We start from the raw sequence: 24,971 nt of genomic DNA, 5'->3' as shown, positions 1-24,971 counted from the left end.
TCAGAGGTCAGATAGTGGAGTGGGCCGAAACAGAAAATCAAAATATAATCAATCAAAGTCCGGGGTTGGGTCTGACTATTCCTATCAGTCAACTCATGGATTAATCATTGCATTTCTATTTTCACTCATCTCTAATGATTTGTTGTTTGCAGCTTCTCAAATGCGAGGTATCATATCATTGATGCCTTCGGGGTTTTTTTGCTGTTGGTCGGTCAAAAAAAGCAATTCAAAGACAGAGCAAACTTCCAGTGTTAGAATAGTTCCTGTTGGTGGCGATTCAAGAGTCTGAATCACCATCTCTAATTTGTTAAGTGATTCAAATAGGTCTGATGTTGGGCTCGTTGAGGGCCGAGGCATAATTAAGAATGTAAACGTCATCTTCTTAAAGCTAGCAACATGTAGATACATCCATGAAATGTAGCAAAAGGGAAATGCAACAAATATGTTGACAAGAGTGCAATGAAGGACAGTTGCATGAACTGTTGTAAGCCTTGAAAATCTGACAACTTTTAAATGTGCATATTGTTTCTTTTATCGTAAAAAACTGCTCCAGGCAACCACTACCAAAGCTCTATTTCAACTGAGAATCAGCAGCACTTGGTACGTTACTTTGTGATTCATTTTATTGGCTTCTCCTCAGTAATCGGGGGAAAAAGTTAAGTCATTAGCAATTTTTATCTTCAAAATTATTCTCCTGGAAGATCAGGAGAAAGATAACATTTTTTATTATTTGCCTGGGCCAATACCAACACTTAAATCCAATATTTTTACAGGATGGGCCAGCTACCGAGGCGGCCTCTGCAACAGACCTAATGTACATTCCAACAAAGAAGAAGAGCAAAGCGGGGCGGCACAGACTATGGAAATATTGGATTTGAATTTTGGTTTGCTCTAGGCAAATATTTTATCATTCTGGGCAAGAAAGCAGGCTTCTGTGAGATCATGAAAACGTCTTTGAAAAGCCAATCCACTGCTGGACACCAGATAAAACCGGCTAACATGAAGAAAAAGGATGGGATGAATTAATGAAAACAAAATGTCAGGTCAGGCTAATCTTTGGGATATATAATATATATATTATATATAATATATATATATAACTGGCTATCATGAGGTCAAAAAAGCTGCCAGCTGCTAGGTTTAAATTACAAGATCACCTGATGCCTGACCGGTGTCATTATGGATCCCCACACACAATGCAACATTACCATGGGCACAAGCCATCTATCAGTGCACCAACACTGAGCCAATAGATTTGTCATGATGTTGCCTAGCAGCACGTCAAGCCCTTTGGTTACCACCAACATAATGAGTGATGAGTCTGTAATGAGTGTCCCCAGGTAGAATAGCAGCTACAGCTACAGTTACTATCACTGGCCCAACCTATTGGGTTTCACACACTGCCTGTATCTGTGTGGCATCTGTCACATGTATAAATGCACATATGATGAACTCTGGAGATCTGTGGAAGCAAGACACGCAATACCCTGTGAACCATACATATGCCGCAATATTCCGAAACCACGTTGCCTGATCTGTATTTTTAAGCATCTGAACCTAAATGATAATGAGTGTGATGAATTGTTGCCGTTATTGTGTGATTCATTTCACAGTTGGTGCTACATCAAGCTGAAATGCCATTTTGTCATGAGTCAGTGGGATTGGATACATCATCCAGACACTGCTATGTAAACATCATTAAGAAGTTGTTTGTCATTGCCCTCCAGGCTTGTTGGCGGTGTTGTAAACGACGCCGTTAAGAGATCTGCAGAGAACAAAACCAAATAAAGAACCTGAAGAGTCACATTTTACACCGGTAACCATTTTTTTGTAGAAGAGAAAATGCGTGCATTTATCTTCCCCGAGCTGATAATGGTTGTTTGTATTCCATGAGAACAAAATGACTGTTAAGAGCAGAACAGTCCACATGACGGGAAAACAATGCAAAATATGTTTTCTTAACAGTTTGTTTGGATGATGGATCTAAATTACAGCACTACATTAAGAATCATTTCCACTAATGGCTACATCTGGACACAGTGATATGTTTGAAATGCAAACATGTAGGAGTTATTTTATGTTACACCCAACCAACGTCAGTCTGCATGGTTCCCAAATGGCTTAAACATTCAACAAAGGTAAGAGACTATTATCAGATTCACACAGTGTGTGTGTGTGTGTGTGTGTGTGTGTGTGTGTGTGTGTGTGTGTGTGTGTGTGTGTGCGCGCGCGCGCGTGTATGTGTGTTTTCTCCACGGTCTCCTAGGAGTGTTAAGCTGAGTTTACCATAGCAACAAGTACTATGAAAGAGGGGGGCAAAAAGCGGGCAAAAGTACATGAACTCTTAAAAATATATTATTTATTTAAATAAATATTACCTCATGTAAAATATCAGAAGCAAATTACAAATGCAGTCCCTGTTACTACGTGGGCTACCTGTGCTGTTATGACTGAATGCTACAGACTCGTCATGTTTCCGGCGCTAATATTAGGTATAACACTTATATGTGGTGGAGATCTGGGTCAAGGCTATCTGGAAATATTTCATTTGAGTGTACATGAGGCGCAACATCCACTGTTTACTGCTTAGAATCAAAAGTTACAGGAAGTTCGCTGTATATGAGTCACTATATCCTCCACATGCAATCCAGTGCTATCACCACACCCTGTACATGTCACCGTTCATTTAATCCCAGACCTTTTAACACACATCACACATCTGCAATTTACAAATAATATTCGACCTAATTTCATATAATCCACATGAACTGAATATTAAATTTGGAGAATAGCTTTTAGAGTTTCTCCCAGGAACCAGGAAATCATTTGCCTACCAAATACTGAGCAAATATTTGAATAGTTTTATCTCACTTATCAAATCCTAAATCCATCACTCAGCTGACGGTTGGTGAGTAATGACTACATGACTCAAAAAAAACAGACACACGGCTCAGGTCTCAAACACCGTCACCAGCCAGATGAACTGGTGAGAGATTAGCCTACCACTCCACGGAGATGTTCATTGGTGTATGACAGGTATTAGCCGCACACAAGCTTGTGTATTGTGATGAGGGATTGGAGCTGTCATGTGTGTGTGTGTCGTTATTAGTGGGATAAAGACCTTAGAAGCTCCAGGGCAGAAGAATACAAGCTTTTCACCTTCTGTTTGTTCATAATAAGACATCCTTGACCTTTGGCAAAACGGCTCCTCTGAGTCTGTTAAAACTGCCTTTCCCCAGATAACACACATATAAAGCCGCATGCACAAATGGAGGTTTTTAAGGCGTTTGTCAAATTGATGCTAACAAGAGCCGTTTTCCAGGCTTTTTACATCGAGGGTTCACATCTAGGGTTCTGTGAACGTGAGCGTACTCCAGGATTTGTGTTGATGAGGTAAATGGAAGACTGAGACCAGCAGTTAGGATCGAGGCTGCTCTGGTCTGTCTAATAGCTTAATCCTACGACATGGGATTTAAGAGTAAACACTGAATCTGAAACAGTGAAACTGCTTTGTCAGGAAAGAAAGTGATGTTCCCACACATAAAAAGAACATTTTGCTCAAATTTCCAAAAAGGTGAACTCATATTTTGTCTTCATACAGACAATACACCACCTGGGGTGTTGCTACGGGGACAAAATGTGAACCATAAAGTCTAGTTTGAGGTTTCTAAGACGAAACGCAGATGGATACATTTCTTTAGCTGATGATTTTGTCCAAAGCAAACATTGTACTGTGCAGTATTTTTCTTTCTTTTTTTAGCTAAACAGTTGAATTAGCACAAAGCCAAGCCACAGGCTACAAGGTGTTAGGGTTAGAGTTAACACTCAGCCTGCAAGGCAGTTTTAGCATGCATCTGTCCTCCTGATTCATGCAAATACAACATCTGTTTCACTCTCTATCAGCTCCTTCAAACTTGTTTTAACTGCTAAATGCTTCACTACGTTCACTAACTTTGACTGACTGTGGTTTGATGCTGGTTAGGCGTACATTTGGTTTGTCAGACCTATTTTTTTTTTGCTTCCTGCTGCTGCTGGGAATGAGGTTGAGAGTGGTGAGAGTGAAGCATTAAGGTTCTTTTTACTGCGTGCTCAAATGTAATGCGATCAGAGACACAAACACTCCTCCTCTTCCCGTAAGATCCCCCGATAACAGCAGGAAGGGTCAAAAGTCATGAAGACACTTAAATTCTATTTAACGTGGTGTCGCTGCTCAGGAGTTGACGGGGTTTACAGGGCATGATTCAGTATATCCTTCTATTGAGTCATGGTCAAGGATGTGCTGTTAGTCAAGATATTTGGTGAAACGAAGGATAAAAAATAAAGTAAGATGGTAGTTTTGCTCTGTACACTGATGTTCTGCTTTGTTTGAATGAACGCACCAGCTGACTTAAAAAAAAAAAAAAAAACTTGAATCCAAGACTATAAATATCGTTTTGTTGTGTCTGAGTATACAAAAGGCATCTGTTGTATCCCAGTTGATAGCCGGCGAGTGAAAGAGCGCACTGATCAAGACCTTTAGATACGAAGGGGTTGCTAAGGAACATGAATTCACACATTGCCTGTTTCTCTCTACAGCAGCTGCGTCTCTTCAGAGCCCCGGTAATGCATTCAGCTCAATCTGCCCAGGACCATGTGCGCCACATTCAACAACCGCTCTCCTGTGGCTCTGCCTAAGACAAAAGCCCTCAACGATGCTATTAGGTTGAGTCCAGATTGAACTGTAGACACGCTTACAGGGTGAAAAACTGGAGGGGTCATTACTAGATAAACACAGACAAGAGGGAGAAGAGGGAGACAAAGAAAAGAGGCAGAGCACAAAGCGTGATTTTTTTTTTTTTTTTTTTTTAGAACTAACTGCACGGTCTTATCAGGACACCGCAGGACATCTGCTGCTGCAGCCGTGTTAGGTTTCATTTGTTTGTTTGTCAAACAGTCCTCTGTGAATATGACAGTTGATAGAGTGAGTCCAGAGCACCATGAACCGAATATTAACTATAATTTTACTTTGACGTTAATTATAGCCATTTATTTCTGTGAGTGAGCATATGCCATGAGGTGCAATTTGAAAGCCCCAGAGTGCAATAGAGATAATAAATATATATATGTCAAGGTCCAATCTTTCTAAAACATACACCATTGTCTGTGGGTTCGCTCTGTTACATTGAAACTTTTTCTGCGAACTCTCATGTGGCAGGTTCATTTTGGTGAAGAATTTATGTCGTGTTGATTTTAAGTTTAATCCTATAGTGGTTGCACTTGGCAGATCCATACATGATTGACTCCCAAAGTTAGTCTCTGTTTTTTTATATGTTAACATCCCAATTTTTACTCTGTCCTTTACATTGCAATCCCTGGGAATTAATTGTATCTTACAAGCATGCAATATCATTTGGAGTGCTCAATGTAGTAAAATGGGGCTTTGATATATTTTTTCTCTCTCTAAGGCCACTCTGAGGCTCTTCGGTTCTCTCTAAAACACTGTGATACTCTAACAAGTGGAATGTTTATTCCCATGCAAAGGTAGCCAAACATGTTTATAGCATTGCAGACTAGAGACTGATTGGAGAAAGACATCAGCTAACTGATACATCAGGGTAAGTCTGAGGTTTTGCTGATGTTTATGTCGATGTATCAATGCCTCAGATTTGAAGAGATTAGGAGGGTTTATTTCTAGCCAGTAAAGCATACAGGGAGCAATCAATCAAAGAAGAGACAGGCATACCGATCTTTCCACTGACAGCAGTCCATAATGCAACACAGCTGGGAGACATGTAGTGCTTTGAGTCAGGAATGGGACATCTCTCAACCTGCAATCACAATTGCTATTGTGAGAATTTTTGCTTTCCGGCCAATAACATGCTGAATACTGAAGTATCCAGGTAAGATGTTTGACAGTTGGCAATCCAGAGAAAGTAAGCACAACACAAAGATAAATTAAACTACTTCACCACAAAATACTGAAATGTTCAAACACAAGTTCCGAAACTTATGGAAATCATTTAGCATCCCAGAGTGATTATATATAACACATTGAAGAAATATCACATGGAATTTTTAGGATTTTCGGTCCAAACCATCGAGCTCAGTTCGGCTTCGGAATACTAATTGAGCTATTGTAAACTGGCAGTTACCAGCTCTGGAAAATCAGTGAATTTGCTTCAGTACATGCTGTGTCTAGTAGCTGCTCAAGTGCTGTGGTCATACCCCCTCAGACACTCTCACCCAGACTCCATTCAGACACGTTTACTGCCCATGCATCTAATTATCAAGTCAGTCGAGCCTTCCTCTGCAAGTCCTCTTGACTCTTGGCAAGCAGCCATAGAACTGCTGGGTTTGGGGATGAAGCTCATGACAGAGTGTGATATGTGATACGGAGCCTTGTGAGAAACTTGTGATGGTATTAAATTCTATTTAGCCCAGTAATAATGGATAATAACATGCTTTTGGTAATATGTCAAAACTGCATTAAACAGCGAGGCAGCAAGACTTACGGTGACAGATACCCAACCAAATGGTTTACAGTCGACATGGATGGTCTTATCTGAGAACAGTTCAGTATGTGAATAACTAAATAGCATATTTTTTTGTCCTGGACACGTGATGCAATGATGACCTGCATGGAGATTTGCTTTTCACCCTGCAGGTCCTAATGTGATTATGGCTGATTAGCTGATTACTCCGTTGCTCACAAATAATCAACAGAAACCCCTAAAACTAGAACTCAGAAATCTTTGCCTATGCTGTAATATCTGATGTTATTTTCTGTGATGCAAAACGTTTCATCAGAAATGAAAACATCAGACACTAATTACGGTGACTAAACCTATCCTCCTGCTCCTAATTAGGACATGCTTCTTTCACAGTAAAAGCTCATCTCTCTGTGCTTTGTCTCCCTCTGCCTTAGACTCCCTTGGCGGCCCATTCCCGTCCACGTCACACCGATGTCACCACAAACCCAAGAGGTGCCTGCCTATCCAATGTGGTACCATTGGTGGACCCCTTCCCATCAGCCCACTTCTCTTCCATCCAAATGCCAAGGGATCCCAAATTGTCATGGACCTTGCCCAGAAGACAGTCAAGAGGCAGGCCAGTTTCTGCAACGCCATCACCTTCTGCAACAGACCTGTAGCGCTGTATGAGCAAGTCCGCCTCAAGGTATTTAATGTCACAGTGGAGCACTTGAGCTCCTAAAAGTCTGGAAGCTTTTAAACTGTCAAACTATTGGACTGTTTTTATCTTGAGTTTACATTTAAAATCTGGAGTTCCTCAATGAAGACTCAACAACACCGTCTTCATAGGAATGAAAACCATGTTAAGTCAAATATGATGTCAAAGTTGAGAGTTTGAGATGATTTACAACCTTGTGGTAAATGGCAGTCTGAACAATCAGATTAAATGTCTAGGAAATAAGACCAATAAAACCACATTTGGTTCTCTTATCCCCAGATTACTAAAAAGCAGTGCTGCTGGAGCGGGGCTCTACGTCTGGGCTTCACCTCCAAAGATCCCTCCAGGATAAACCCAGACAACCTGCCCAAGTACGCCTGTCCCGACCTGGTATCCCAGAGCGGCTTCTGGGCCAAGGCCCTTCCTGAGGAGTTTGCCAACGAGGGCAATGTTATCGCCTTTTGGGTTGACAAGAAGGGTAGAGTCTTTTATCGCATTAACGAGTCCAGTCCCATGCTGTTCTTCAGTGGAGTCCGCACAGCTGAGCCCCTCTGGGCCCTCATTGATGTTTACGGTCTGACCCGTGGAGTGCAGCTGCTAGGTAAGATGACTGAAGATGCACATCTGAATTACCAAAGCAGGCAACTTCCCCAGGGACCCAGACTCTCTCTCAAATTTAATTAAATATAAACTGAGATGTAAAGGGCTTTAAAGAAATGGCATACAACATTGTATATCAAAGAATATGATATGGTTTTATTGGCTGGGTACAGTAAGACCCCATGCCAAGAAATAACACGGCACATAACAACTCATAAAAACCACAAAATACAACATGTTAATCAGTGAACTTTAGAGGTGTTGGCAGGCAGATTTTGTTACCTTTGGACAGAGCCATGCTAGCTGTGGCACCAATCTTTTCATGCAACTCTCTGCAAGAAAAGGGATAAACACATTCCGAAGTGTCAAACCATATGTTTCAGGCAGCTCCTCTGTTTGTAGCTAATCTTAAATGATAATTCCAGTTTTTTTTTTTTGGCCTGAAGTGATTCCCATAAATGTGGCTATCATGGCTCTATGGGTCATGCTAATTTTGCGCGCTCTACCTCCTCCATTGTAGAGATTTGGGGAAATGAGGACTTGCGCAAAACGGCATACATCAGGGCGAACTCGACAAGCCTTCCACAGTTTTCCAAATACACATGATCTCAACAACAGAGGTGGCAAGTGCACAATGTCTTCTAGAGCCACATTTTGGTAATACACCAGGTTGATATAAATTGCAATTATCCTTTAATGCCTTGTCTTGTAGAGACCCTGTGTCAAGATCATCACTATTTATTTGTTTAATGGTGTTTTTGAAAGTCATGAGGTGTTTAGGGATTGTTAGATTACCTCCAGATTGTGGTGCTTTTACTTGACACATTTCCACAGATGACAAAGCACGTTTACTTGTGTCTTCCTGTCTACTGTAAACAGGTCCTAACCTCTAGACGTTACCATTCCTGTCTTTGTCTACAGTAAAGCCTTCCATGAAGCAGTGGAATAACAACGAACAAAGGCTATCTATATCTGACCAATATTTGCCCCCCCTGCTGTGTTTACACCAAAGCAGCAGAGTAAAAAGGAAAGCCACGCTGCTGTGCATTATCAAGTTATGCTAGGTAGCTTAACACACATACCACAAAGACATGGCACAGGACAGTATGGCCGAGGCTTTGATGTGAGAGAATGTATACACACATTTCTTTTCCCTGGAGAGTCAGTGCTGTCATCCCTTCTGCTGCTGTAAAAATAGACCAGGGGTCACATGTCCCATGCTAGCACATTTGATTGTAATTGTGCACTGTGTTGATTGACACTAGTATCTCCGGGCTGTTGTGGGTGGATGTTTACTGTCCTGAGTATGAGGGAAGCCATAATTCTTTGGTTCCCCTCTCTGTCCACTGGCACTTATGGTCCATAGCTTAAAGCTCATATTAAACATAGCCTGGCCTAATAGATTACTGTTTGCAGATGGGAAAAACAACTATATGAGACATGCAGAAATGGTTCAAATATCACATAGTAGAGCCCCACTAGCTGAGCTTGGCACCCAAAGGTCTGCTCTGATTGAAGTCTCTCTAATGAAGATGCCTGACCTCTGTGAAACACTGCTCCAAACACTAATTCAATCAAAAACCAGGCTTCTCCTTAAGCCCTACTTAAGTCATTTCTAATGTCTTTTTACAGTCAGTCCATATGCAGGGCTGCCTACAGAGCACTGCTCCTTTTCCTCAGGCGGCCGACTGACTGACATCTGCCCCCGCAAACAGGGGCCTGTTCAGAGAAGTGGAACACTACCGAAGGTTGAGATAGAAATACATCATCTAGACCAGACAAGGCCCATTGTGATGCTGAATGGCCGATTGTGTCAGCTCTGTGCATCACATTTCTGCATGCAGCGCTCCATGAACCTTTTCCCCCTATCCACAGATAAAGCCCTTGGGCTTTCACATCTGAGGCCTTTCCCTTGCTTTTCACTCCTTATTTTATCTGACATTTGAGGAGCTGTTGTTTCGTTTTCTTTCCAGCCTCCAATTCTCAATTAAACTTGTGGCTCAGGAGGCAACGGATACAGCAAGAGAAGTCAAAATGGAACATTTATTTTATTCATTTTTATTCTTGCTAAATCTTTCAACACGAAAATAGCCATCTTACATTGAAATGCATTTTTCTTGTGTCGTTGCTGAGTCTGTTTTTACTTTAATATTTAGATCCTTTAGCACATTCTCACTTAAAACATCCACTTCTCCTCAACCTACACCTACCCCCTGTTCTATTCTTTGCCGCTGTGATGACCATGTTTCCCTCCAGGATCAGTATCATTCATAGTCTCTCCATTTTAGCATTTTGTAGCAGAGATTATTCGTTGTGCCCTCTTGGAAATACTATAATCCTCGCTATAAGACTGAATTAAAATTCTATGGTGGATTAGATTTCTCACTCAGACATTTTGTAAAGCTTGTGTATGTAGTCTTTTTCATAATGTAAATTAGCAGGGGGCCTCCGGTTGTGTCTCTATTCAGCACGGCTAGCACTACACACAAATAAATGCACACACAAACATGCTTCAGAAGCAATGTTTCCATTGCCTATTCAAATCAGCCATTCTACCAATCTTCATATCACTTTATGTGCTTCTTCTTCCAGATGTTGCATTATGTTGCTCATTTCATGTCACCTATTTCATTTAATGGCTCCTGTGTATTTGCTGTACTGTTTGGTTTAGAGGATTTTTTAATGAACACTTAGCTGGCTGCTTTGCTTTATCATGATTAATGCTCAGATGAGTGGAAGGCAGGTCTTGTCACAGGAGCTCGCAGGTCGTTATTCTCAGTGTTTTCACTTTAGCCTGCAGAAAAATTAATTTGATCCCTTTTTTGTCCTTTTCTAGAGATAAAAATGAATATGGCGCTCACTATAACCTAAGCATAACAATGTAGCTTCTGATAGAGGGATTTAAGAATGACTGGAATAACTGGAAGCAGATGGCAAGATTTGGTTGTCTTAATCCTTATAATAAGTGTACGGGAACAGCTTTAAACAACCTAAAACTCAATTAACATATTTCTCACCACTTTTTGGCAGCAGAGACCAGACGTAAACACAACACTGTTATATTATCACCATTTCAGTTAAGATGGTGAACTTGTTGGCAAAGAGTTACTTACCTACACATCCAGCAGATATGAAGCAACACAGGCATTCATCTGGAGTCGTGCTGTGTCCACATGATGAATATCCAATACTCACTCTCACTCTTTTGGTCTCAGCCAAACACAAATAAATACCTGGCTCTTTCGCTGCTAAACCACTTAGGATTTGTCCTGCAGTGGACTGCTGAGTAGCCCCCCAACCATTTTCTAATTCCTAATGAGAATAAATTGATTGAGACTTGGATATTTTTTATTTGTTCATACCAATTAGTAAATGTTCAATGATGTCCCTTGGCTGTTATTTGGGAAGGTGTATATTAGCCTATTATCAGTAAACTGTGAAGTGTACAGTAGCTGTGGCACTTAATTTCTCCAAAAAGTTTGTATACACCTGAGGACAGCAAATGTTGAAAGGTTGTCACTGAAATACAAGAATTTTCCCAACCCAATGGCAAATCACGTGTGCAAGCTTGCTAATATCAGGTACCATCAAGAGTCAAACTTGCTAATGTCAGTGCAGCGTTCCATCCTGATAGCAACGCACGTCTATGAGCTTTATTTATTCATTTGATCTGATCAGTAATTAAATTATAATGTTTGGAACCTAGGCAAGGCAAGTTGAGTATCCCTGTGTTAAATGCCTCTTTGTGTTCACAGAGCAGCTAACTTTGCCCATCTGCCATTCGGTGCTGAATAGACAACAGATGCCTACTGTGGCTGGAAGTGCACCAAAACAGTTTATGAATGGAGAAAACCAAAACAATGAGTTGAAAGGCACTAAAGCGCTCACATTTAGGTGATAATTCTCTGTGGGTTCATCTCTTGATTATAGCCTTATAAAATGCTTTTATTCAGACCAACGTCGTGCATGTGCCTCTGTCATGCCTCTGTGATGTATCATCTGTTCAGCATCCTGAGGCTGTTCTGAGGTCAGCGCAGAAGTAAGAAAAGCAAAGGATGATCCCCGGGCGACATTCAGAACACCTTTTGATGCAGAGAGATTGGAATAGGAGCCGTACTGTATCATGTAATAATCCGTCCCACAGGAATCACTGTAGGCGGGGATTCATCATACATGACAGGAATAATGAGGAGGGGGGGGGGGGGGGGGGGCTTGAACTGGGCAAATAATACAGCAGAGGTTTGGCAGGATAATCTTGAGGGCACTCTGAAGCTGTCCCCATAGGCTCGAAATCCAACAAGCTTGAAAAAGGCTCTTTAATATACACCCATGTCTTGGTTCATAAGGTTAGCTGTCACTCTCGTGTGTACACACACACATGCACACAGCAGAAGTTCGACATCGAGATGGAAGCTGAGTAACTGAGCAATTCCAGCTGTTGTGAAGCCAGCAGGACTGAGATTGTATGAGTCAGTCACTGTGGAGCTTTAATCAAGAGGGGCCCTCTGTGGGACTTCCCTGAAGGACAAGAGAATAAAGTCTGATTGCAAAGCCTTGAGGCTGCTAACACCTCTCCACCAGGCTGACTCAGAGAAGGACTTGGCCAATCTAGCTGTCACCACAAAGAGGCAAAGCAGTTAATTTAGTAAATACAAAATTTAGTGTCCTGGAAGTGAGGCTATCGCTGTATTTCACCAGGAAAACTACTGCGAGAGCTTCTGACGGCTACTGTGTTCTGAGAGATTGTCCTCAGGTTATGCATCAAATTACATGGTATCAGTGAGGTCCTGTTGCACCATCAGGAAGCAACAAGGCTTGCTGTCACTCAAGATGATTGGCAGGCAGCTGTTGTAAATTTTAAAATGTCCATTTTAATCAAATTAACTGGAAAATATTATGCAGGATTCCTACAAGCATAATCGGATACTCAAAGCTGTGTGTTTGCGTGATGTATTTTCTGTACATGTGATAACACAATCACCACTGTATGTAACACTGTATTGTTTGTTTCTCAGCATCACTGATTATAGAAATGAGCTTTTGTGTAAAGATGACAGATGTAGGCTAGGTGAAAGGAAAACTAATCCTGGAAACTGAAGTGCGAGTAAAACAATGCGTGAAGGCTTGATGGATGAAGGCGTGGCAGGACCAGCTCTTTGTTTCCGTCTTTCACAAGACGAGTCAGAGGAGCAAGCTTATCACTGACAGAGCGTCAGCTCACGAGGCTGGGCTTGTCCTGTATGAACCTTTCACAACATGTCAGCATTGCTGAGTCTGAAGTGAAGGATGCCATCTCCGATAGAAAAGGGATCCCTTGTGTGTTTTCATGTTGCTTTCCGACTGGGTTGGTTGAAGAGCGGCTTCTACAACCCTACAAGTGTAGAGGTTTTCCTTCACTGATTTTACAGGTGTAGGAAATGATAAAGCACGATTTCTGTAGGTGTTGAGAGAAAATGTAGGCCTTGTCTGGCAGTATTTAGTGCTGAATGTGTTGAAGGCTGATGCCAAGAAATGTAAGTCTCCTCCAGTTTAACTATACTCAGTACAAAAGACAAGTAAAGGTAGGGAATTTCCAATACTGGCATATTCATGGAGCTTCTTGGAAGCAATATTACAACATTCCCTTCAGAAACCTTCATAGATTTCATTTTGTGTAGCAACTCAATTCAGATCAGCCCGTAGAATTGTTCGGTTTATTTGTGATACGTAACTGCTATTAATTAATCAGAAAATACCTTTTTATACCTTTGATTCACCAACTTTGTGGATATTGGCAGTCCCTGACTTTGATTCACTGTCTGTCACTTAACAGCTCTCTCTCCCTCTCAAACCAATGGACAGAAACTAGAGGAAAGTTCTTATTGTCACAATTTGACTTTGAACTAGACACAGATGTAGACTCTGGGTACATGTAATAAACCAAGCCAGAATAAAACAGGGAGAGTAGCAAAGTTTAGTCCAAGAATTCCACCTGGATAGTGCTCTGTTTAAGTCAGGCTGACTGTGGGGCAGATCGATAGGTCTGCTATCGAATTGGCCACCACAGTGCGTGTTTCTCCAAAAGTTGAATCTTTGCTTTTCTCTTCCCACGTCAGTTGGAAATGTTTTGCAGCTATTCCCTTAGCCCACAGCTACATAGAGACTAATTATGAAAAACCTACTGAATATCTAATGACAATGAGAAGAATTTAACAAGGATTAGATGAAACAACTTTTAAACCCAATCCTAATTATGAAAGTCCAAAAGTGTTGAGAGAGAAACAAATATCTCCAGAGTTATATAATTAAAAAGAAAGTGTCAGGTTTTCTCTGAGTACATTACAAACAACATTTTAAAAGTGAAATAACTCAGAACTTCTGTTTTTGCACTTTTGGTCACCGACTGTGCTTTGGCTCTCCGTGTACTTGTGCTCTGGCTCCACTCCCAGGACTCCACTAACATGAAGTCATCTGGAATGACAGAAGTATATTCGGTACAGAGAGACGGATCAAGGTTCTCATACTTCTGGGAGAAAGTGATTACTTTCAGTGAAATGATGATTTGATTATTGTGCGCACTTGACTGGTGCTGGTGTTTGACTTGGCAGGAGTCAATCTCCCAGTTAATAGCAGCACTTATGAATCCCGATGCTTCACACAGACCCTCCAACAAAAATACACAAAGCAGAAAAGCTGGTGTAAATCTGACTTTCTCGTACTCATTCCGGAAATGTAGTGGGTTTCGTGTTGTAGAGACCTCGAGACATCAAGCAAGGCGAATTTAGCAGTGTTGTGTTTGTTGGCTTTGGTGTGCTGCGTATAATTTATGATGCTTGTTGGTCAGAGAGCTCGAAAGGCCAAGAAGAATAAACTGGATTTGTATGATTTGGCTTTAGGAATCAGTTTTAAATTACCGTGACTTGGCCGGATACTCCTATACACTAATTTCCTCTTCAAAGAGACAGATCTGAAAACATTAGCAAAATAATTCCATTTTGAACTTTATCAGGAGTGAGAAATTCAACAGATAAATTTTAATGGGGGTAAACTGGAGGTAACTCGTCAAGATTTATGTGGAGTTTCCTGTTTTTCCTAAACTCTGTGTTCCTCCCCTGTGCACAAAGATTATTTACCCATAGTTCAAAGCATGAAGTTGAGACTGAAACATCCAACAGTCAGCCAAATATAGGGGATACACTCCATATTTACTGTTCCCTGCGTACACACTTTTAGACCGAGACAGAATGACATAACAGGAGTCATGAGGGTTTGTGAATGTTAGTTTATGACACAAAGACATACAAAAATAGGGCAGCCATGTTAGTCATGTGCTGTGATTTTGGGAAACTCCAGTTTGGATCATATTTTCTTCTTGAAACATACTCACCGATTTAAGTGCCAAGCACTAAGAGTACTGCAACAACAAGTCCGACGGGACTAGAGACATGAGCAGATCATGCAGGTTTTGAACAAACGCTGAGGTATTCGGAAAACAAGGCTAAACAGTAAAATGATTACCTCAACCGTCTGTTCATCTCACAGGCCGACTCCCTGCTTCAACTTTGACTTTTTGCTGATTACTGATGATTTCTGTTGAGCTCGCTTTTGGTTTTTACCTCCAAATCAAGGAGCTGCAGTGATTAATCCGCAACTATTTTGATCATCAATTTTTCAAGCAAACATGCCAAACATTTCCTGGTTCCAACTTTTCATGACCATTTTCAGACAAAATATGCAAATGTTGTCACATTCCCTGATCCTTATAATCTCTTGACAAATTGATAAATAATCTGCACATTAATCAGTAATGAAAATTGTTTTAACCTACATTTTTTGGCCTGAACACTGAGTTTTCATTGAGGCTGCAGTACCGCATGTCAACAACGACATTATTAAGCATAATGCTGTTTTAATTAATAGAAATGTTTCCCAAAAATATGAAAATGAAATCCAAGTTGGCATAATAATATCTGAAATTATGTTTTTTAAAGCACAAGTTGTAAACACAACACTGACTACATTACTATAACCTTCTAAAGTTGCTCTGTGAGCTGAGAACAGCAGAGTTGGATGATAATTCTCTATATAACTTGATCCATTGTACATATAAAACTATAAATTAGTGCAGCTTAACGAGCTGAACCAGTTTTCTATAAATATGAATGATGGCACAGGGGTGGACTTGCATGTGACGAGGGTCAATAATAAATAATTAACCTAATATCAGCCTTCGCCCATGCTTGAGCACAGGAATAAAGCAGGGAGGGCTTTAATGTAAGAACCTTATGATGGAGGATATTAACGCCGAGCTCCTGGCATGCTGATTGGCAGAGAAGTGGCGGCTCATGCTGAATTCTGCAGATGACCTAAGGGACAGGGCTTTTGTGACTTAGCGGGCATTTTGCCTGGCTCTTTGTTATGGCCATGTGTCGCCCTGGGAGCCTGCTGCTCTTTCCAAAAGCCCCGGGTTCAAAGCTGCCCAGCCCGATCAGGGAGCGGGGATTGGGCCAACGCCAGGGAATAAAGAACATCCCAAACATCTAACACAAAGACCCCTCTGACTCCATCTCTCTCTGCTGCGATCCCTCCCTCCCTCCCTCCCTCTCTCTCTCCCTCTCTCTCTCTCTCTCTCTCTCTCTCTCTCTCTCTCTCTCTCTCTCTTTGCTGTTTTATATCTTGGTCTCTCACTCGCTTGCGTTTCTTAATCCCCTGGTCGGTCACTGAGCTATACGCTGCCTCTTTCTCCATCAAAGACCCTGCGTTGTCTCCCTGACTCTTTGCTTATCTGTTCCGGAGCAAAATCTCCCTGATATCCATCTCTACCTTCTGCCTTCTGAGCTGATCCCAACTGAACAGTCCTCTCCTCCTCCCTCCGTCCTCTCACTGTCATATCACTCATTTTCTCTCCCTGGTTCCAGCTCTCTCCTCACCTCTGCCGACATCCGACGAAACCCTCCAGAGACTATGGATAAAGGATAAGCCCTGTGAGATAGATTGTGTGCGTGAGACAGAGTAAATCCCCACTTCATCCACCCTCCGCTCTCCACCGCTACCCCCGCCCTGCTCCAACACTGGCTCAAACCCCTGGCACGTTCCGTCTGCTCAGACTAGCAAAGCCACTAAAGCCAGACTCCGCTTCCATCCGCCGCCCCATGCACAGCATTAGCTAACCTGCTTTGCAGCTATTCCCTAATCAAAAACATTTACAGCGTGAGCCAGCGCCTGTGCGGGCCAAAACAGACACGCTGCCATCCACCCTTGCCTCGCCCGTCACCCCTTGTGTTTGCGATGGATTAGCCCAACAGGTGCTTAATTATTCTAATCGAAAAAACCAGTCCCAAGGAGGAGAGAGAGAACGGGGAGGTTCAGTTTTTTTAAAATTCAGATGAAAGAGCTGACGATGTCTCTGCTGCATGAATAAACAGTGAACGGTTCAGCCCAACAGGTGCTACAGTTTGTGTTGAAATTCAATCGAAAGTGAAGAATCAGGTGATCAGGCCCCCTCCTCCTCCTCCTCCTCATCCAAACCCCTTCAGGCTCACAGTGTCAGCAGCTGCATCTTCCATGGCCCCATTACAATGTCTTCCTACATACTCACACAAACACACTCAGTGTTTAATGCTGCTTTCAAAGTGCAAAATTTTGGCCTTGGCCAATGGAGAGAGTATCTGCGAGTGTTGGATTTGAAAGGGACCAATAGGACAAAGGGATTGTATCAGTTAAAAAACGCAGGTGCACCATGATTAGCGGGCAGCAGCTGGTGAGGTCACAAACGGACACGGGCACACACACACACACACACACACACACACACACACACACACACACACACACACACACACACATCGATGCACAACCACATTCACTTTTTCAAATGCACGGCAAATGTTCCAGAGTCCTTTCATTCCTCTCTCCTCTATCCTCCAAGCTAACAACAAGCTTTAGGAGCACATAGAGTACAGCAGTGCCTCGCTCACCAGCCTTTGATGAATAAAAGAAAGAAAGAATACATGACACACAAGCCAATACGGGTTTGAAATGACTGCTCTTTGAAAAGCGAGAGAGGAAGAGGGAAAGGCAGACGATATAAAAAGGAACATAAACCCTCGGAGAAGCTTTTTTGAAAATAGCTGATAAAAGGCTATATTTTTTTAGAGGAATCAATTTACCGTGCGTATGGGTTTGTGTTCACACGTCCTGCGTTTGAGTTAAGAGTCGGGAGTGACACACACGGAGAGAGCAAGATGATTTGTGGCTCTTTGGAAGCGTCCACAGACTCCTTTCAACATAAATCCAGCATTGTCACAGGCAGCCATCCCTGCCTTCCTGGATTTACCTCTCCTTCTCTGTTCTCTCTCCCATCCTCTGTTATCCTCCCCCCACCTCCCCCCTGGAGACATGTCATCATCCTCTCTCCGCAGCTCCAGTCCTTCCCCTCATGTCCCGGAGGTCTTGCAACAAAGTCTATCCCATCGTAATCCAATTTAGGACGGAGTGATGGGCAGAAGAGAAACGGCCCAGCTCTGGAAGACACACATACACAATTTCATTGATGTCACTCAAATCGTCCAATAAACTCTGAGCGAGCGGGTCGCCGCCGGCCGGCCATCACAATCATTTTATGGTCGAGCAGTTGGCATACCCACTCCCTACTCTATGGCCAAAGGAGAGGCCTTCCCTAATCATCAGAGAGCAGAATTGGAGGGTTCAAGTTCACATTAAGGTTTCTCAACTTCATTAAAGGCCTCCCTTCAGCAAATAGCTCTCTGTCTGAGGTAATGGCATAAAATGAAGTAATGGGTTACATGGCAGATTGAGCGGTCCGGTTGCAACTTAACGGCCATATGTTGACAGGCTCCGTTCATTTCCTCAGCCTGCCCTCTAAGTCCTGGCGAGGCTTTTTCACAGAGGCTAAGAGTCCATCAGGGGGAATTGATAGCAGAGGAAAGAGTAGATGAAATCCGAGCTGGCACGCTAGTCATCTTCAGCTAGCCTCCGGGACTCACAGTTAAGTGTTGCACACTTCTGAGCGGAGAGGTGTTTAATGGTTGATTAGCAGTCTCTGGAAGCTGCCCCTGTACACCAAAGGCACTGTCCTCTCCATTTTATTCCTCTCTGAAAAATCAATTAGCACAATTACAGAGCCTTAGTCCCATTAAACATTAATCACAGAGCACCATGCTCTGGGTTAGCGGCTAACATTAATTGAAGGGGCTGACATGATGTTAAAGGAGCGGCAATACCAATCTCGGCTTCACGGCGCGCAAGGGCTCGTCAGACAGCATTTCAGTGATGATGCAGAAAATCAGACACGTCACCAGAAGAAGATCAAACACAGAGGAGATCGCTGTCATCTCCCGTTCAGTTAAACACACTCGCAGCACGACCCCTGATGTCAGCCACAGTCTTTGTAGATGATGAAGGTATATTCTTCAGAGATTTGGTCGTAGTAATCTTGGATCCTTGGGGTATCGAAAGCTATCAAATCGAGTTGTGAAGTCAAAGGACGATCAATGTTCTCCAGAATATGCAATGATACTATAGCTTTATGTTGTCGCTGCCAGTTTGGCTCAAAATATTACAATACCCATGAGCCTTTGTCGCTGTTGCTATGATGACGAAGATGGTAATCGGAGGCACTAATCAGAGCTGGAGAAAATTCTAAATCCTCTGCTGTCTGGAGCAAAATACTGTGCCACAGTGGCTGAATGAATCCAACAGTTACCCAGAATACAAATGAATGAACTGATTTATTGTGTTATCAGCTTTCTCAAGTGTCATCTCTAGCCTCTGCTAAAGAGGTGAGCATGAACAGAATTTTAAAGCTCAGGAGTCGTACTCATCTTCTCTCTTTACTTTGAATTCATGGGTGTAGTATGTCAGATTTAAGGGGAAGAATATGGCGGAAATATGCAGAATTAGGTTTTGGCGATTGGTTATTTCTTAGCGAAATGCATCTGAGTCATGGATGACTATCTTCGTCACGTTTTTTAGTACACAAGTACATTGACTTTTGAAATGAAATAGCCAGATGTTGTCTGATGCATTTGCTCAGACCTTGGAAACCCAAAATAGCTCAACTTCCCAAAAACCAAAAGCTTTACTGGAAAACTAAGACACATGTGTAGCTTTGTTTACTCGGTTCTTGTAAAGATGGTTCCTGATTTACACTTTTGTCAAAATGCCAATTTTAGATGTGTTATTGAGGCTTGGTGTTTCTTCATTTAACATCTGAGAACTTTGGCGCTTTGAGTATTAAACTAAGGCATCAGTTGCTTTTTGCAGTGCAGTTTTGGTATCCGTACCGGAATACTTACTTGAAGCCTCTTCGATCCCTGTAGGACATGAGGCAATCTTCCATTGTTCTCTATTCTTGGCAACATGTTGAGCCTCATCCTTCATATCAACTCTAGCATCGGCACTGGTGTGGAAAAACAACAAAAAACAAAAAGATACCTGACAAGTCCTACAGTATATGTAATCTTCTTAGACAGCAGCGCACATTGAAGATACATAATCCTGACTCCCAACTCCCAACAGACCGTACTTAACGTCTTCCCATGTTATACTTCTTGTTTGCTGATAGTGTAACTTGATTCACGCATGAATGAAATGAATATTTCCCTTGATAATCACCGTACATCACTGCTATTTTTTACATTTTGCTGTAAATTAGCAACAAAATCAAGTTAAATCTATGTTGAGAAATCGACATGTTCCTGCTTTCTTTAGGCCTGTCATGAATCTGTCTTTCTTTGGCTTGCGTCCCTCTCAGCTGTGGGAGGGCATCATAAGAAGCTTGGCTGTTCTGTTTTCACTGCTGCAGTTTACAGTTGGTGGTTGGCAGCCCGTCCCACAGCCCTGCTAATTGAGGCTAAGAGGTTTATCTGGAGTCAGGCTCTCAGGTCCTGGTCAGATAGAGCAGCCCGGAGCTGACCAGGACTGGAGAGACTCCAGAGACAGAGTCAGCGGCTGGTCGATGTCTTTCATCCTCTGCCCTTCACAACAGCCGCCCCTCCCCTCCTTCTTCTGCTTTTTTAGTCTCGATTGCTTTCCTCCACCTCTGTGGAGGGTCTTTGGGCATCTTCATAGCCACCCGCGTGGTGAAGAAGAGGTCATTTTCTCTTTCTTCTCCATCTCTTGTTACTTCTGTCTGTCCTACAAAAATACACATGCGCATACATCACACACAAAACCCAGACAGCCCACTCAGAGTAACAGGGGTCTCTCTCAGGACGCTGGGCTAATTTTACCCTTACCACCAGGCCAGGAGGGGTGGAGAGGGTAGGTGGGAGTGAGAGGGAGGGCACATTTAGAGGTGTTATTTTGAGCAGCTGTGTCAAGGCGTAGGATGAGACTGCGAGCAAAACCGAGGGCAGCTTATCAGAGGTGTGTGTGTATTCGTGTGCATGTGACCACTACTCCTGCTATTAGAGACATGTACCGGCCGATATTAATGGCTCTCTGTAGAGTGATACTGTACTACGGATTGCGAGGCATGCAACCGACACACACCCAAACAGTCACACAAATACACATTGCGCGTCCACGCGTGTCTTTAGTTTTAGTTTCAGGAAAGTAATTTGCTCTTTGCTGAATGACACCATGCAGCATTTTCCTGTATAAAACCAGATGATTCAGCTGAGTGCAGATATAGGAGCCACCAACTACTTTCTTTCATTTCTTTATCTTTAAACACACTTCCTGACACTCCCATTTGCCGCAGAGTTGAGTAATTAGAAGTACTCCTGCGTTGCATTCAACTTGTGCAACTGAAGTTAAATTGCTCTCTCTTTTTTATCATTATCTTGTTGTCAGACTCGCTGCAGATTCAGCCCTTCTTAGAACTGTACGCTTGCAACTGGGATTCAGCTGACTGCAAACTTCATCGGCGCAGGCCTCGGGGGCAGATTGCTAATCAAAGCAAAACACAGCAAGGCCGCTATTAACCACTGTTCTTTCTCTGTTTCTTCTCCCTCCTCCATTTCCAGACAGCGAGATTGTTCCTCCCGACTGCCTGCGCCCACGCTCCTTCACCACGGTGCGCTCCTCCTCCCTGCGGCGCGAAGCTGACGACTCCCGTCTGTCCGTCAGCCTGTGCGACCTCAACCTGCAGCAGGAAGACGGGCGCCCCGCTCACGCTCACTCCCACCGCCACACCCTCCACCTCGCCTCGGCCTCCTCCTCCTCCACCTGCCCCATACCACAGAATTCCCTCAACTCCCAGCAGTCCTCTCTGTTGCCCTCCGCCCTGGAGAGCGACCTCCACTTCCACCAACTGCGCGGCGCCAACATCAAGACGCTGGACGAGCAGACGGTGGCGCGATCCGAGCACGCAAGAGAAGAACGCACTCTAGTCTTCACCAACCGGCCACTACGCACTGGAGAGACTGTCTTCATCAAAGTCACCAAGTCCAGCCCTGCACGCTCGGGCTCACTGTCCTACGGTGTGACGTCCTGTGACCCCGCGGTGTTGCGTCCCAGCGACTTGCCGTACAATCCGGAGGCTCTGGTGGACAGGAAGGAGTTCTGGGCGGTGTGTAGGGTGCCGACACCTCTTCAAAGCAGTGACATCCTCGGCTTCTTGGTCAACCAGGAGGGCGAGGTCATCCTGAGCCACAACGGCACCAACGTGGGCATGCAGGTGTGTGTGGACAACTCCCGCCCACTCTGGATGTTCTTTGGTCTGCATGGGGCTGTGACTCAGCTAAGGATTCTGGGTAAGTAAGCAGCGAATTAAGTCACATTACATATTGGGGATTACGCATATATCAGGGAAGTTAGTGTTGCACCTCCATACAGTTAGGGACTTTTGTCTGGCCATCTGAAATCCAGAAAATGGATAACAGATATCTGGGACAAGACATCTTCTGTAGTCTGATTAGCAACCTGATACCCAAAAATAAAAAGAATGGGACATTTCTGCTAATCTCTATGAACAGATATCTCCATATGAATGCAGATAACTAGTAACAAGCTAAATCATCAGCAGATAATAGCTGATGGGTTCCAAGATTGTAATTCAGCCAAGGCTTTCTGACTCTTTTGCTCTCCCCATGGACTGTGGCAACCAAAGTCAATACTACTCTGACTACAAACTGAAACCCGGAACACTTCTGGTGCAAACATCTGGCTCCCTCACCTACATATTCTGCATTTATATGCAGACTTCTATTTCTAGAAATTCGAGACAGACAGAAATAGTCAAAATCGATACATGCAGTCTCTGATATACATCCAAAAACGCTGGATTCTACTTTCCCCATAATAACCAATAGCTTCTGTTCACTAGACCTGCTCTGCCTGGTGAACTCGAGTATTTTTGCAGTATAATTACTGTACAAAAAGGCCAAACTAGGTTTAAGGACACTTAGAAACAATGTCACCATTACATCATTTGTCCACCAGGGAGAAAAAGTCAAGGGCTCTTCATCAAGATTATTACCTCTGCCAAGAACTTCATGTCTTTAGTGCCCTTTCTTTGTTTGTCTGTCAGCAGGATTACTACTGCTGCCCTGATTTTCATTGAGCTTGATGGAATGGTGTGGCACGAGCAAACCAAGAACCCGTTGTGATTTGAAAGGGATTTGAATCACGGGGCGGACACATGAATTTAGTTTTTACTTTCAGTAACATTGCAAGATCAATTGTCAGTTGTAACACAGACACATATAGTGGTTGCACTGGATGATTGGCCTTGGTGGAGGTCTGCTTTTTTACTTTAGGTGTATCTGCCAACATATGTCGTTATTGGATTTCTAAAAAATCCAAATACTGATGTCATCATTGGCCTCAAAAACTCAGGATCAGTCAGGCTTTACTTTCTGTTATGGATGTAGTCATCAGAACTTCTATCCTCAGAAGTTAGGAAGTTCCTCAAGAGTCAGAGCACACATTTTAAAACTGTTTTCACAGGTTAAGTGGTATTCTTTCTGATGAATAAACTGATCTGAGTGCCGTATAAACTCTGGAGAAACGTACTCACACTTGGACTGTGTTTAGCTCTGTCAGGTATGTCAAGTGGAACTCCCTTTCAAAAATCACAATAACAAATGTCTGACAGATTAAGCACACTGTAATCCACGGATATGATGGATGTAACAAGCATTTTAATATCTCGCTTTATAACAATGGTATCCTTCATTAAAACCTGAGTTCATGTTTTTATTAAGTAATATTTTATCTCCCTTCTGTCAGTGGAGTAATGAACTACCTTTGTTCTTTGACCGCCTGCTTTATCTTGTGAATAATCCGACTTGAAGAGATAATTTATGGAGGAAATAATCATCCTTTTAGCCCAGTGATGTGTACCGGGTCAGGAACTTACAGATCAGGATATTGATCTTCATTTGGCTGGGCGCACCACTGGTGAGACCTCAAAGCTTTGCGCTTATTCACTTACTCCCCGAGGTTGAAATCTATTTGTGCAAAGTGTTGATCGCTTTGACAGTATGCAAATGGAGACAAGCAACGTCTCCTCGTTTGGGGAAATTACAGCCCCCCAGTCCTGACCCGCACCACTGAAAGGGGGGTCAAGAGTAATGGAGGCAGTTAGTTAGTTTGTTTGTCACAATATTTACAGCAGATGTCTTGAGACAGGAAGCATCTATACACATTCACAAGATTAGCGAGAAGAGTAGATGCTCAGGCACGATCCGGGAAAACGAAGAAAAAAAACGGGAAGTGAGTGAACATGAGGCATAGAGAGGCTGCAGGAGGGGGGAGGGCTGTGGCCTGCACACAGTAGGGACAAGATGTCTCAGCGGGGTGGACACTTTGCCTGCCAGTGGTGCGCCGGGACATCTGACGTTTGTTTACCCTTTTCTAAATGTTGGTAATGACAGGAGGAGTGGGAAAGGTGTGTGGCAGCAGCTCGAGCCTGGCACTTCATTTCGCCCTGCCAAGCATATCGCCTTCCCACGGGGGTGCAGGCAGCTGTATGTGAGGCGGGAGGAGGATGGAGGCTGCTCTCAAGAATATGAAAAGTGGAAGACAGCTCTGCAACAGGCTATCTTTATGAGTGCCACTCTTGATGGCATTTGTTCCCACATCTGCCAGAGAAAGTCAGCAAACGACAGCACCGCACACATTTACACATAACGCAATTTCTCATTTTTAACAACACGCTATTATTGTGTATAATCACGCAGCGATGGCAAAGGGCAGACAGCAAAGAGGCTTTCATCTTTGTCAGTTTTGCAATGCAAATTGGCACGTGCAGCATG

The 24,971-nt window shown here is 43.1% G+C and overlaps 1 protein-coding gene across 1 annotated transcript in view; it reads left to right on the top strand.

Annotated features, from left to right (window-relative positions):
• The window catches only part of neurl1aa (neuralized E3 ubiquitin protein ligase 1Aa), a 41,083-nt gene that overhangs the window by 5,153 nt on the left and 10,959 nt on the right, over nt 1-24,971 (top strand). The window contains exons 2-4 of the mRNA XM_010740522.3: nt 6,905-7,155; nt 7,447-7,768; nt 21,738-22,466. Of these exons, the coding sequence (XP_010738824.1) occupies nt 6,905-7,155; nt 7,447-7,768; nt 21,738-22,466 (1,302 nt within the window). The remainder of the gene's footprint in view (nt 1-6,904; nt 7,156-7,446; nt 7,769-21,737; nt 22,467-24,971) is intronic.

This window comes from Larimichthys crocea, chromosome I (genome assembly GCF_000972845.2).
Source record: "Larimichthys crocea isolate SSNF chromosome I, L_crocea_2.0, whole genome shotgun sequence".
NCBI classification, from domain to species: Eukaryota; Metazoa; Chordata; class Actinopteri; family Sciaenidae; genus Larimichthys; species Larimichthys crocea.
Note: the sequence above shows the minus strand (reverse complement) of the source record. Positions and strands in the feature narration are given on the sequence as shown.